Source organism: Festucalex cinctus, chromosome 6 (genome assembly GCF_051991245.1).
Source record: "Festucalex cinctus isolate MCC-2025b chromosome 6, RoL_Fcin_1.0, whole genome shotgun sequence".
Lineage (NCBI taxonomy): Eukaryota > Metazoa > Chordata > Actinopteri > Syngnathiformes > Syngnathidae > Festucalex > Festucalex cinctus.
In genome coordinates this window covers 22955511-22971044 of record NC_135416.1, presented here as the reverse complement: position 1 = coordinate 22971044, position 15534 = coordinate 22955511, and the positions used below count along the sequence as shown (strand labels likewise).

The following is a 15534-nucleotide window of genomic DNA, read 5'->3' as shown; positions in this document are numbered from 1 at the left end:
TTTTTTTGATAACGTGTGGCAGTAAAAAAATTAAGGAGTGGAAAATGAGTGTTGATTTCAGCTTGGCCTGTAACCATCAATGCTGACTGACAGGTAAACACAGCTTGGAGAAATAGAGCAAGAATTGTTGATGTAGTTAACAGCAGACTGGTATTGGTACCGTAAGCAGTTTCAATTTCCCACTTTTCATTGTTGCATGTATTAAACCCAGAGTTGGGAGGGTTATTTTTAGGGATGGTCCAATCAACCCACTGTTTTGGCATTGAGTCCGATACAGGCCAAAATGGCTGGATCGGTATGGGACTGTTTTTTATTAGAACCAGTCCGATCCAATCTATAAGCCCACACAGCTATCTCTAATTCAGTGTTTCTCAATTCCGGTCCTCAGGCCCCCCTAGCCAGCCTGTTTTACATGTCTCCCAATTCCCATTGCAGCTGATTCAAATGACAGCTAATCAGCCAGCTCTGGAGAAGCCTGATAACGATCCTCACCTGCGTTGCAATTGGGAGACATGGAAAACAGGCTGGCTAGGGGGGCCTGAGGACCGGAATTGAGAAACACTGCTCTAATTCCATCATACCGGAACTACAACTACTTCCTGCTTCTGTGTCAAAGATTCAATGGAAATGTAGTCTTACTAGCCTATTACCATGTGCACACCACCGCAAGCTGAGAGGGGACCAATGTGAGGAAAAACGAAACAGCCAGCTTCAAATGACTGCCGTGACCGAGTAAAAAAATGTTGGATAATAGACTCATTTCATATCAGTCTGGGACTGCTCCACGGTGATTTACTCTGGAAAGGCGGGACATGCAGTGCAATACTTCGAGCTGATTGTACGATGCGTCATTGTACACATTTAACCAATCATGGCCACGGATGAAAATGTCGTCTTCGTTCTTATCGAGGGGGGGAAGCACGAACATCTTACCAGCTAAAAATGCACGGAGCGCCCCTCGCTGTTCAACATTCAACAAAGAAACAGTGAGTAATTCTGCAAGAAATAAATAATTGTTGCGTCTATTCGTCCATGTTAGGTTTGTTTGTTAGTCCCGGCGCTAGTTTCCTGATTTCGTCACAGCAGCATGTCCCGCCCGAAACACAATATTGCTCTTTGATTGGTCCGAACATAGGTGGAAATCAATGGGCTCGGTACAAGATGTATTCTCGGGAGTTTGTGAACTCACAAATATCACGAGAATTCACCTTGTGAGAGCAAGGTTAGGAATTTACCCATCTGTACAGCGATTAGCATGAAAAAAAAAATATCTAGGACAAAATTTATGACTGATGAGACAAATGTTCCATCCATCCATTCATCATTTTCTTAACGGCTTGCTCCTCACAAGGGTCGTGGGGGGCTGCTGGAGCCTATCCCAGCTGGCTTCGGCAGTAGGCGAGTGAGACAAATGTTAATCTTTACAAAATGATGGAAATGCCAAAGCTTCCTCAAAGAAAGGCTAAGACCATCACCCCAAACATAAAAGAAAGCATATATTTTGCCTACTAAAGAGGAGAATCAAGGTAATAATCCGCCACAACAAAGCAACTGACAGAGGTTGCCATGACAGCCTGGAAAAACATCAAAAGAAGAATGTGAAGTGTTGGCGATTGGTCATTGGGTCACAGGCCCGGCTTTTGGCTTGTATCATTTGGGGATGTTGTGGCAAGTCATTTAATATTCAGCAAGACAAATTTAACAGTGGCTCTTTTTCACAGTGTCCAACCTCAATAATGGCATCAGGCTGGTGGACAGTGAGGCCTTGGCTTGTATTACGTCCTTCTGCTTCCCCTCAGCTGCTGCATCAGTTCAGTGCCTTGCATGGATCCCCTCTGCCCCAGGCATGTTCATCACTGGAGGTAAACAAAAAGCAATGTATGTGGTGGGTTCCCCTTTGCATCGATGCGCGTTGGTATTTTACCGAGTGACTTACCTTTCATGTTCCAACACACATAACTGCTGGATAGTGGGACACTCAATCAGTCTTTGTACAGCAACCCAAAATATGTCATTAGAACAGGCAATGCTCTTCACAGTTGCATTTCAATGCAGCTCACAACATATAGCAGCTGTATTAACTCATTCACTCCCAAAAACGTATAAATACGTCATATTTTAAATGTGTACCAAAGATGTATTTATACGTTTTTTGTTTTCATGCCAGAGCATAGAGAAGGCTTTGATGCAGTCTCTCTACTGCATAAAATGGTTGAGTGGCAGCAGAGCATAAGAGATTAACCAGGCCATGTTAAAACAAGCTCTAAGTTCTAAGCAGAATTGTGAAAAACGATGAAACTTAGCAATGTTCTATTGCTAATTGGTGCACAGCGGAAACAGATAGGAATATACTTCTTTTTTTTTCCCCTGATAAAAGAAGAGACTCTAATCTCTCTTTTGGTATGTTCCATATTTTTATAGCAATAGAACAATATTTCACGGGCCTTGAAAAATCAGTCAAAATCCAGGAAAACACTTCTATGAAAATGGTTGGGAGTGAATGAGTTAATATTTTTGAGAAAATATATTTTTAGCTGTCTTTATCTCTTTCAGACTCCCAGGTTGGGGTATTGAGGATATGGAATGTGTCTCGCTCTACTCCTTTGGACAGTTTTAAACTGAAGAAGACGGGCTTTCATGCTTTACATGTCCTAAACTCTCCCCTTGGAAAAAAAGGTACAATTTACAAATTGTGAACGTTGTAGGGTGTAAAGTAGCTAGTTTTATTTATTTATTTGTTTGTTTGTTTTAGTGCTGCACATAGATTATTATTTTTTTTAATCTTGATTGATCTCACTCCAATTCTAGAGATAATCTAGAATAATCTTTACATTTTGACAAAGGCACGTGTTACCAAAATAATGAACCATGCTGATGAACTTACTTACTTTGTAAAAGACCGATAACGTTAGGCCAGAATATTCACAAGCCATCTAATTTAAATCAAATCTGTCTGACATGACGTGAGGCAATGAGACCGGTGACCAGTCTTTTTTTTTTTTTTTTTTTATTAATTCCATGGATCCCATAAGTCCCCCCCCATATATTCAACGACAAAACCAAACCAAACAAAAAAGTTTAAAACCCAACTCCCCAAAACCATGTCCATACAACAATCATCTTTACATTCACACAAACATTGTTTTTGGTGTCATCATCATCGTCATCGTCATCATTCTAAACATCATCATTGGCATCAACCCAAAACCATGATGACAACAGAAGCCGCCACCTGGGGTCCATTTCACAAAGCATGTTCAACAAACACTGAGACTAACCCTGAACAGTGAGTTGACATACTCTCCGATAGGAAACTGCGTTTTCGGTTCCAGGACAGCTGATTTGAGGTAGTTTTATCAATGCAGAGTAGTTTCACCTGGAGTTACCACTAAAAAGACCACATCAATGCAGCCCTAATTCGACGAGTCACCGTGGCAACGTCGAAGCAGAGCGCGCCGCTACCCTCTGCTTCCGCGTTTTTTCACTCCTCTCAACTGAAAATCTTAATGCAATCATATGGCGAATTTGAACATGTCTTTAGAAAAAAAAAAGTGCTACACCGCAGCAGCTCCCCATTGAGGGAGGCAGCATGGGAGAACATTGCTGCTCGGGTCAATACGAAAATTTAAAAGTAGTCCTTTGCTATCACAATAATACTAAAAGGGAAAACTGGTGAATAGTGGCTCATTAATTTATTTCATTTAGGTGCAATCCTAAGGCAGGTTGTTCGAAGACTCAGCTTTTCGAATCCTGCTTAATCCAAGTCATGTATCGTTGTGTCCTTGGGCAAGATACTTCACACACATTGCCTCCAGTGCCATTCGCACCGGTGTATGGCTGGTGCGAATGTTTGGTGGTCGGAGGGACCGCAGACCAGAGTGTGAGTGTGAGAAGTAAGTGAATAATGCATGACCTCTGGGCGCTTTGAGTGAGTGAAAGCAAAAGACGGCATATAAATCCAATGCATTATTATTATTATTATTATTATTATTATTGTCCAGTCCACAGTCACACTGACTCTGGTTCGGGGTATAAAAGGAGAGAAAAAAAAAAAGTACAATTCCCACTGGTGCAAAGACCCACTTTTAGACAATACTTTACTTTGTTGGGGAATCTATAAGAAGAGTGTCAAGGCACACAATTCGAGTTGCTTGAAGTCGAGCTCCCAACGATGTCAATGATGGTTCTGGAGCGCTAACCTTGTCATCTGCAGGTGTTGATCCACCGTTTTCTGATGTCCAAAGTCAAAGTCTGTTTACTCTGAAATTCTATAATGCTTCATGCCTCCTTCTGCTGACACGCTTTATAAAGATGCTAATTTTGAATACTGTATTGTGATCACTGAGCACCTACAATACTATCAAAAATTGGTCAATGACCACTAGATTACTGTGTTTGATTGGCCAGCAAACTCACCAGATATGAGTACTGTCACAAGGAAGATGAGGGACATCAGACCCAATAACAGAGACAAGCTGAAAGCTGCTATCAAACTAGCCGATGCTTCTGTCACGACGTGGAGAGGTAGGACCCAGACGCAGGATAAAGGTAGGCCACAAAGGCAACAGGTTTATTGCTGGTCAGCAACTGTCTCCTCTCACACTGAGAGGAGAAAGGGGAATCAAAAAGTGGAGAACTAAAAATTCTCCACTGGGGAGGAAAAAACAGGCAAAAGGTATTAGGGGACAACAAAAGGCGCTCCGCAAGGGAGGAAAAAGGCTCAAGGCAAAAGGGGTAACTAAAGGCGCTCCGCTGGGGAGTACAAGGCACAAAAACAAGGCAAGACAACAAGGCAACGGGAACGGGAACAAGGACTCGAGGACTGTGGGATGCTTCCATGCACTGAGATGTGTGTGACACTTCGGCAACGGAGGGGAGAATGCAGGTGGCTTTTATTGTGGCTTGATTGGTGGCAGGTGGTGGTAATCATGGGCGGGGACCGGTAATTAGCAAGCTGCAGGAAGAGCAAGTGACCTGGGGTGAGAGGAGAGTTAGAACTTTCAAAATAAAACAGGAAACATGACTATAAAAATAAAAGCATGGGCCGTCACGCCGGTGGCGGCGTGACAGCTTCAATAACTAGGGATGTCACGATAAGGGCAATATCGTGATATCGTGATATTAAAACTGCCACAATATCGTCGTCGTCATGTTCACGATGTTCAAAAAGTCAGATTGATTTCCATTTGTGCAGTTGTAGCACCCTCTGCTTGTGAACCGAGTCAATATGTGGAGGAACTCAATGTGTGCGTGCATTAGCCAGAAAGTTCCTCAATATTTTTATATATATCTTATATTTATATATTTTTTTATATATAATATTTATAATATTTTTTATAATTTGTCATTGCTGTTATGTACAAAAGCACAATATTGTGTGTGTTTTTTTAGCATGAGCTATATTTTTTTTACAATATTGCAACTTTTTTTCTATCGCCAACCTCCCCATATATAATATCGTGATAATTATTGTATCGTGATGTTTGGATATCGTTACATCCCTATCGATAACACCCCAGCAATGCCACAGGGTGACTGCTGACATGGCCACACACGAGCTCCATCCAAGTATTGACTCGTAATGAACATACAGTACTTTTTAGAAGGCCAACAATTTTATATTAAAAATACTTTAAATTGTAGCTCTGATGGAATATTAAAAGTTTGTGCATAGTGAATCTATATTATATACGAGTTTCAAATTTTGAATTGAATAACTGAAATAAATCCCCCGTTTTACGTTTTCCATAACATTCTAATTTATTGGGGTGCACCTGTAGATTATGTGATTGATTCTGCCACCTGTGTGTCCAGCTCAGAGTTCCTGTTCTTCTGGTAAAAGTCAGCACACCAGCTCTACTAGTGAGGCAGTACCTCCCCCAACATTGTCACAGAACCAGTCCTTCTCTTTGCCCCCTGGTCATGCAGTGTGTTGTTTTATGGATGGAGGTGTAGGGCTCTATGACATGGGCGCTAAGAAGTGGGACTTTCTACGAGACCTGGTATTGTCATTAAAGTACTTGCATTTTGTATTTTTTGTCTCAAAACAATAATACCATTTTGTTTTAATTATTATTATTTTTTTAAGTAACTGAAACATATAATTTGTGTCTTGGTCGGATTCATGACAGTTGTCCATTTCCAGGGCCATGTCGAGACCATCTTTGACTGCAAGTTCAAGCCCGATGACCCTAACTTGTTAGCCACCGCTAGCTTTGATGGCACCATCAAAATCTGGGACACCAACACATTGACAGCAGTTTATACGTCCCCTGGCAATGAAGGAGTGGTTTACTCTTTGTCCTGGGCTCCAGGTACAAACACAAGCACACACCCATGCACACACTCATGTGTACACCAGTTCAGTAAAATATCTTAATTTTAACGAAATAATGTAAACTGTGTGTTTTGAAGGTGACCTAAACTGCATTGCAGGCGCAACATCTCGCAATGGAGCTTTCATTTGGGACATCAGGAAAGGAAAAATTATCACACGCTTTAATGAGGTTTCTTGCTTCACTGCTATAAAATATTTCTGTGTATTGTCCGTATTTATTGGCACTGCATCCATTTTTAGAGGAGGTTTTAGATGTGCAGCTACAATCTGTAGATTTAATATATAATTCCATTCCTTCCCATTACATTTTGCTGTATGTTATACTGTATATTGCGGCTGGATATGTTAGGGTACAGTCCTACTGTTGGGATTATTAAACACAACATAAAAACAGAATTAAGAAACAGTGACGTTTCCTTAGGTCAAATCATTTATTTGGTGTCTTTAAAATCTACATAACTGTTAAAAAACAACAAGAACAAAAAAACGTGGCCCTCTGTTAATCTTTGTTTAATCCTCCTGCAGCATGGTAAAAACGGTATATTTTGTATATCCTGGAGTCACAAAGATTCAAAGCGAATTGCAACCTGTAGTGGTGATGGATTCTGGTAAGTGCTCATCGTCTTTTCTTATTGTTTTACAGTATGTCATTATTGTGCCAAATATTGATTACATACTGCGTGTATCTTGAGTTTTTGTGTATCCCCCCCAACAGTATCATTCGCACCATTGATGGTAAAATCCTTCACAAATACAAACATCCTGCTGCAGTTTTTGGCTGTGACTGGAGTCAAAACAACAAGTATGTACTACCTTTTTAACAGGGAAAGCAATATATTGTGTAACAAAGATCAGTTCCTTAACTCATTCACTCCCAGCCATTTTCACTGAAGCAACACTCTTCGCCCGCCCGGCTGTTTTACTGGATTTTGACTGATTTTGCAAGGTCCACAGAATATTCTGTTCTATTGGTATAAAACATGGAACCTATCAAAAGAAAGATTAGAATCTCTTCTTTCTTCAGGAACAAACAGTATATTTGTATTTGTTTCCGTTTTGCAGCAATAAGCTTTAGAATATACTTAAGTTTCATCATTATTCACAAACCTGTTAAAAACACTGTGAAAAAGAGCTTGATGCAACATGGCCCTGGCTGATCTCTTATACTCTGCTGCCACCTGCTGGCCGTTTTTTGTAATATCTACCATTGCTTTAAGTGACCTCTTCATGTCAGAAGCTGTATCAAAGACTTCTGTATGCTCAAGCATAAAAAAAACAAACAAAAAAACATATAAATACGTTTTTCGGGAGTGCAGGACAAAGTATTAAACGTATTTATACGTTTTGGGTTTGAATGAGTTAATCACTGAATCCATACAGAAAACAAAACACGATTGTAAGATATTCCTAGATTGAAAAACAAGCTGTACCACAAAGTGCATCAGGAAGGATATTGTTTTTTACATGAACACATATTGGTAATTATTTTATAATAGACAAACTCTTCCCACAGGGATATGATTGCTACTGGTTGCGAGGATAAGAATGTCCGTGTGTATTACCTGGCCACCAGCTCAGACCAGCCCCTCAAAGTCTTTACTGGACACCTAGCTAAAGTATTTCATGTCCGTTGGTCTCCGCTCAGAGAGGGGATACTTTGTTCTGGATCCGATGATGGGTGAGCTTAAACACAAACAGTTATGCTTATGAGTCTGTTTTCAGATGAAAGTGCAAAAAAAATAAAAAATCCCTCAAACCCTAAAGAAGAATGAAATGATAATAAATGTATGTAGCGATGTCCTATATATTATTCTATTATTCTGCACTTGTTGTGAATTCATCTGTATAATATTTTGTAAAAAAACAAACAAACAAAAAAAGATCTCTAAATTATTAAAGAACCATATGTGATTGTATTTGGACAGAACTGTTCGTATATGGGACTACACACAGGATGCATGCATCAATGTGTTGAGTGGTCATACAGCACCAGTCAGAGGCCTGATGTGGAACACAGAGATTCCATACCTCCTAATTTCAGGTATGTTTTTTGTACTGTCCTTTATCTTTATTCATTAACGTAAGCTCAGCTGGAGTTTTCAAGGGCCTGTTCACAGTTATAGTCAAGGTGCAAGTCGGCAAAAGAAAAAAAAATGGAAGAAAAGACAAGTTAAGTAAAATATGAATAACAGATAATGAAGATAAAAACAAATAAGAAGCGTAGCTAAAACACTTCCAATTTGTAATATGTACAGCTGAACAGAAATAGTCTGGCCTCAAATTGTGTCATTTCATATCAGGAAATGCGTGGAACTGAAACATAGCTTCACCATTCTTGTTTCTGACTCTGGGCCCCAGCGAAAGACCTCTCCCTGAAGTTTTCAGGATCCAGTATGGTTCATGAGACCAGCATGTCAGAAATGTACTTTGGCGCTAGGCCTAGGCCATGGAGAGAAATGTACAACTATAAAGCTGTTTTAAAGTCTATTCTCAGAGCGCCAAGAAGACAGCAGAAGCTGAGATCGAGCTAGGTCATTTGTCTTTTGGTCATTGGATATTACGTTTGGAAACAGATATTAAAAATAGAAAAATGACTCGTTATTTCATTTTCAATTTAATATAGAATCATCCATCCATCCATTTTCTAAACAGCTTGCTCCTCACAAGGGTCGCAAGGGGTGCTGGAGCCTACCCCAGCTGGCTATGGCCAGTAGGCGGGGTAGAAGGAATCCAATTAAGAATACATAGTTAATAAAACGTTGCAGAAAATTAACACATGAAAATGAGACATCGCTTTTGAGTTGTGGTTCAACAGCTTTATTAAAAAATAAAAACATGAAAGAGACCTGGACAAAAAATGATGCTGACCCTAAGATTGAAAATAATTTGACTATAGGTACAGGTTCAAGTTGTGTCGATTAGCATCACAGATATCTTTAAACCTATATGTGATCATTTCGGAAACATTTCTGATATATTCTCGACTATCACTATTGAGTGCATTCTCAGGGTTTTAGTTGCAAGTTTGCAGCATGTCAGAAAACTCCAATCTCCATGATTTCTTGTTTTGGTTAAAACGCAAAGATAACTTGTTTGCTTTCATGGAGGACAAAGGAAATCCGAACAGTATTTACATTTGGTTTCAATTATAATTTTACAATAAAATAGAAAATGAACATTTTACACAGGTTTTTCTAAACCACTATTTGAAAAGCAATTTCTTATTTTCCTTGGTTTATTGTTACTATTATTATTGTTATTATTATTATTATTATCCATCCATCCATTTTCTTGACCGCTTATTCCTCACAAGGGTCGCGGGGGCTGCTGGCGCCTATCTCAGTTGGCTCTGGGCAGTAGGCGGGGGACACCCTGGACTGGTTGCCAACCAATCGCAGGGCACACAGAGACGAACAACCATTCACACTCACACCTAGGGACAATTCGGAACGTCCAATTAACCTGCCATGCATGTCTTTGGAATGTGGGAGGAGACCGGAGTACCCGGAGAAGACCCACGTGGGTACGGGGAGAACATGCAAACTCCACCCAGGAAGGTCCGAGCCTGGACTCGAACCGGAGACCTCAGAACTGGGAAGCGGACGTGCTAACCACTCGACTACCGTGCCGCCCTATTATTATTATTATTATTATTATTATTATTATTATTATTATTATTATTATTATTATTATTATTATTATTATTTTTTTTTTTTTTATTTTTTTTTTTTTTTTATTATTATTATTATTATTATTATTATACTCACATTAAAAGACAGGTATCATAAATTATCTCCACGTATGGTTACAGTTTGTGGAATTATTGGCTGGCGATGGTCGTACAGAAATTGTTTTTAGATGCAAGTGTCGCCATCTCCTGGCCATTTCCTGGTATGAGAAATGCTCATGCTGACAACTCCCATCAATCAAAAACAAAAATACGGACGTTTTTCGATTTATGTCTCCTGCTTTATCCTATTTTGTTTTTGAAATAAACATTGAAAATCAAACTGTTATTGGACTTTTAATTACCCGTTCCAGGCAGCCACACGAGAAAATCAAGCTGTATTTCAATAGTGGTGTTTCTATTTTAAAACGAAAATTAAATGAGTAGTTTTTCTATTTTTTTTAATATCTGTTTCCAAACGTAATAGCCAATGACCAAAAGAGACATAGACCGTTAAGACAGTAAACCTGTGACTGTCTGTGACTCTTGTGATTTATTTATTTATTTTTTTGAAGTTGTAAAAGAGATTGTTATTGATTTCATATGTCTGTTAAAGTTTAGGTCTATTTCTGTTACTTTTCTCTCTATTTTAATGATTATCTCTATTTTAATGATTATGTCTTAGATATGCTAAACTTTGTGGTTTTGCAGTACTTTTTGTTTACTGATGTGTTATTGGCTGTAAGATACATTGGACTTTAATTTAGAGATACATAGCTATTAATTCAATATCTTTTTTTTCTAGGTTCTTGGGATTATACAATCAGGGTTTGGGACACAAGAGATGGCAACTGCCTGGATACAGTCTATGACCATGGTGCCGATGTTTATGGTAAAATGATGAATGAATGGAATATGAATGGCTGTTGCCCAGGTTTCACTAATACGCGTACAAGTTGACCCCTCCCAAGGAACAATAGAGATCCGGACATTACGTGACTATTTCTATGAAGTTAACATCTGCTGATTTGGCCACCATGTACAAAGCGCCCAATCACATTTCTTGCCTTCATTTAATAACTGTACAGTCAGGCTACGTATACACGACAAACTGATTTCAGTAATTGACTCACCTGATATGAAGTGATCGCTACACAAACAATGAGGAGGATCCCAAATCCTCTGCCTTGTTGTTCATCTTCTTTATGGCTGCTGTGGCTACATATTGGTTCCTCTTTTGGTAGCCCGGAGAATGCTCGATCCTTTGTTTGCCTCTTCTCGTTCTGGCAGTTGTTGCACAACAGCTGTCAATCATTGTTAAAGCGAGGCGTTTGCAGTTTACTTAAAGTTGCAGATGCGTTTTCTATGCTGCCAAAATGGCTGCGTTAACGCCCATTTTGGGACGCGTGACGTCAATGTCCAGATCTCTATTGAGTAGCCAGCAGGCCTGTTTAAAAAATAGCATCAGTCATGGGCAGTGTTGTCACAGATTACTTGAAAAAGTAATGTGATTACTGATTACTTCTAAAAAAATGTAGTCTAGTTATTTTACTGATTACTTTGTCAAAATAACTAAGTTACTCAAAGATAACTTATCAGTTACTTTTTTGTACCAATTTCCACCTTTTGCTGCCTTAACATAAGAGTGACAACCGGTTACTTAAATAATACTTATGAAAGTGCATGAACTTGAAACATGTTTGTTTGTTTCTGTTTCTCTGGTTTTACAAGACATAAATTGTTGTAGTACACCTGCAGCCTGGTTACAAACTGTAACTATAACATGTAGACTGGTTGCAACTGTAACTATAATATTTTCTATTTTCTCAAGTAGCAGAGCTGAACTACAGTCATGCAGATAGGCTTTTTTTATTATTATTATTGTGCTCTGGCATATTCTCTCTCGAAGTATGTTGAGTAGGGGTGGGTGATATGGCCTAAAAATGATATCATGATAATTAAAAGAAATTTGCGGTGATGATATTTTTGACGATATTGGTAATAATTACTGAATAATAGACTTGTGATTGGTGCTTCAGAATAATAGCACGGTTATTGCAGCACAATATTTAAGACACCTTTTTTTCCACAATTGAAATGTAAACAAAGTGCAAATATAGCAACCATAATGGAATGAAATGGAAATTTAAAAAACAGGCCAGGTAGTTTTTATCCTGCAAGGTCTAATTGTAACATACAGTAACTGCTTAAAGCACTTGAAGCACATGAGAAAATATAAGGAAAACACAAACCTTCATAAGTTAGTGGCAAATTGCATGAGTCAAGAAAGTCCATTATTTTCTCCTGTTTGTACATGGGAAAAATACCATCAATTCAATGATAAGGTGGTATTGCCATTGTGCCATCATGCTTTGTACGTCGCAGGCAAGTGGATTGTTGAAAATGTTTTTCCCCTGCGATTGTTTAAGCAGTGGTAACTTATTTTGTCGTAACCGGCAACCCTACTGTGAGCGTTATTTTGCCGTGAATATGTCTGATTGGTCAAGAAGAGGAGCGAGAAAATGCCGTGCTTGCTTGTAGACATTACTAGCGGGTATGAATAACACAAATGTGCATGTTTACGCCGCTGCGCAACCGCAACGTGCACGCCATGTCGTCGAGAGCATGTTAGCTTAGCGGTCGGTTACCATTACAAAGTCACGCCAACTGGCGAGTTACCGATCACGGTAAAATTAACACTGCGGATTATTTTTCTTGGCCAAACAATCGCAATTAGCTTGTCTTTCTCCTCCAAATTCTCTTCGAAATGGACAACAAAATTCTGCATTCTACATACATTACGAGGTAATAAAAAATAAATAAATAGTAACGTACAGCCACTTAGGAAAGTAACAATCAGATTACTGGTTCGTAAAAATGAACGCGTTAGATTGCTCGTTATTGAAAGAAAGTAATCAGATTAAAATAACGCGTTACTTAGTAATGCGTTAGTGACAACACTGGTCATGGGACATTGTGATTTCGTGTGAATTTTGTGGAAGTGATCATTTTAAAATATAAGCACTTTCTGAGACTTTGTCGCAATAAAGCATACTGAGATTTATCAATCCTACATTGTTGATAAATATTGTGATACATTATTATTATTATTATTATGGTAAGGGTCAAAGGTGACACACGTAGTGATATTGAATGAAAAACTGGTTGTGTACCTAAATATCATTAGTATTAAAATAACAATTACTTACTTACTTAAAGCTGCTCAATGTAGAAATTTGCCCAAAAATATCTTTACAATAGCCTTTGTATTTGACCATTTATGACTTAAACAGGGGGCGCAGTGGGTGAGTGGTTAGCACGTCTGCCTCCCAGTACTGAGGACTCGAGTCCAGGCTTCAGCTTGTTGGGTGGTGTTTGCATGTTCTCCCCGTACCTGCGTGGGTCTTCTCTGGGTACTCCGGTCTCATCCCACATTCCAAAGACATGCATGGCAAGTTAATTGGGCGCTCCAAATTATCCCTAGGTACTCGTGTGTGTGGATGGTTGTGGATGGTCTCTGTGTGCCCTGCGATTGGCTGGCAACCAGTTCAGGGTGTACCTCGCCTGCTGCCCATAGCCAGCTGGGATCGGCTCCAACACCCCCCGCGACCCTTGTGAGGAGCAAGCAGTTCAGTAAATGGATGGATGACTTAAACAGCTTCTAATTAGCATATTAACACCTTAGTTGTTCACAATTGGTACTCTTGCAAGCTTCTGGCAAGTAGTTTTCAGACTGGATTCAGGTTCGAATTATCCGGCCTCTGTCTGCGGATGCGCATGCATTGTGTATGTGAAGAAAGGAGTGTGCAGTTTCACATTTCGGCCACAGGTGGCAGAAGTGATTTTGAGATTCAATTTTCTGCATTGAGCGGCTTTAAAGATACTTACGTAGTATTAATCAGAGTACTATGTATGGACTAGTGCACTAGAGATCAAATTGTAAGCAATTTTTTTTCATTTGACTTCACTTGTAAAGGTGCATTGCGGAGTTTCAAATGTTAATGTGAAAATTTTTCTACATCATGCATGCTTCACCAATGCCCAGATGAGTACAAAGAGCCCTGATTTTTTATTTTTTACTTTGACTACACCTATCTTCACTTCAGTGTGCAGTGTTTGGAGCGAGCACTGCACAGTTTCTTGGGGGTCGGGAGGGTTGAAGCGGTGGAGGGTGATGTCATGGTGGTCCCCATGGACAACAGTGTTGTGTTAGCTAATGTACAACGCAAGTTTGTTTGAACCTGAAAAATACAAGGGGCCATTTTCGAGCACAGCCCAAACTCCAGCTCAGATTCCAAGAAAACTGGGAAGAAAAAAAACCTAAGAGTTTATTCGAGCGCACGTACTTTCATGCCCACCATTCACGAACTTGACACAGACACTACAGTTATACTTTAGGCCAGAGGTGGCAGTTGCTAGTAAAAAAGTAACAAACTAACTAAGGTCAAGTCAGCCAGCATGCTTGTTTTGGTCACTCACCTTAAAGATCATGTGCATCCCTCAAATGTTCAGTAGAGTTGATGTGAGGACTTGTGTGTGTGTGCGTGTAGGTTTAACATGCCATCAGAGTCGTCCTTTCACCATGGCCAGTTGTAGCAGAGACAGTACAGTGAGGCTGTGGTCTCTAACACCCCTAATCTCTCCTCTGCTGCTAAACATCCTCACCAACCAACCCTGGGAGAAGATAACTGGAAACACTGGTATACTTAATTCATCCTGGGTTGATTCTGTTTTGTTGGGAATTCTAAAGTGGTATTTAGTGTTTACCAGTCCATGTGTCTTGCAGATAAAGCTATGGTTCCAAGTTCTCCACCACTACTCTGTGGTAAAGTGTCAAGAGACATCAAGCAGGAGCTGGAAAAGCTAAGCTCCGACACTACAGCCAAGAAGCTGCGTTGGTTCTCTGAATGCTGTTCGGTAGCTATTTTCAATTATTTTTTGTTGATATAGTTTTGGATTTACGAAATAGGTTTTTGATGTTACAATATTAATAATTCTATAATGATAATAGAGTACATAGCCAAAAACCTAGATGCAGTTAACAATGCCACTACAGTCCATTAATCAATTTTTCTGCACCATTGCTGCTGTTCCCGGGTCACCAGGGCTACCTTGGATGGCTCACATTCATACCTTTGGGGAATTTACAATATTAGTTTACCGAACAGGTCTAGATTTCTGAGAGTACTGTCTTAGGAAGCACTACAGTTACAACATTTATCACAACATATCACCACAAATATTTTGATAACATAACATTAGCATCATCACGCTAATTGGACGATCTCATCGTCATCGTAAAATCGGTCATTTTTAGGTCAATATTATGTTCATCTCATGTCAGCACTTGTATGAAAAACAAAGTCATGTCAATTGACTGTTGTCTTGATTGTACTTTGACGATTCACGCTGCTCATGGGGCACCCTATCATTAAAAACAGTAATAAATTAATAAGTTTTAATGGTCATTTCCATATACAAAATTGGCAGTTCATGAAGAATAGAGAGATTCACACATTTATTCATTTTT

The 15534-nt window shown here is 39.4% G+C and overlaps 1 protein-coding gene across 5 annotated transcripts in view; it reads left to right on the top strand.

Annotated features, from left to right (window-relative positions):
• wdr17 (WD repeat domain 17) overlaps positions 1–15534 on the top strand; it is a 47617-nt gene that overhangs the window by 5660 nt on the left and 26423 nt on the right. For 2 of the 5 annotated variants that reach the window (XM_077525550.1, XM_077525551.1), the window contains exons 6-18: positions 1722–1862; positions 2554–2676; positions 4408–4524; positions 5815–6002; positions 6146–6314; positions 6415–6506; positions 6863–6945; positions 7053–7139; positions 7851–8015; positions 8263–8378; positions 10810–10896; positions 14555–14704; positions 14791–14921. In XM_077525550.1, the coding sequence (XP_077381676.1) occupies positions 1722–1862; positions 2554–2676; positions 4408–4524; positions 5815–6002; positions 6146–6314; positions 6415–6506; positions 6863–6945; positions 7053–7139; positions 7851–8015; positions 8263–8378; positions 10810–10896; positions 14555–14704; positions 14791–14921 (1649 nt within the window). Of the gene's footprint in view, positions 1–780; positions 987–1123; positions 1527–1721; positions 1863–2553; positions 2677–4407; positions 4525–5814; positions 6003–6145; positions 6315–6414; positions 6507–6862; positions 6946–7052; positions 7140–7850; positions 8016–8262; positions 8379–10809; positions 10897–14554; positions 14705–14790; positions 14922–15534 lie in introns of those variants that run through there. The other 3 variants (XM_077525553.1, XM_077525554.1, XM_077525552.1) reach the window with 3 other exon arrangements.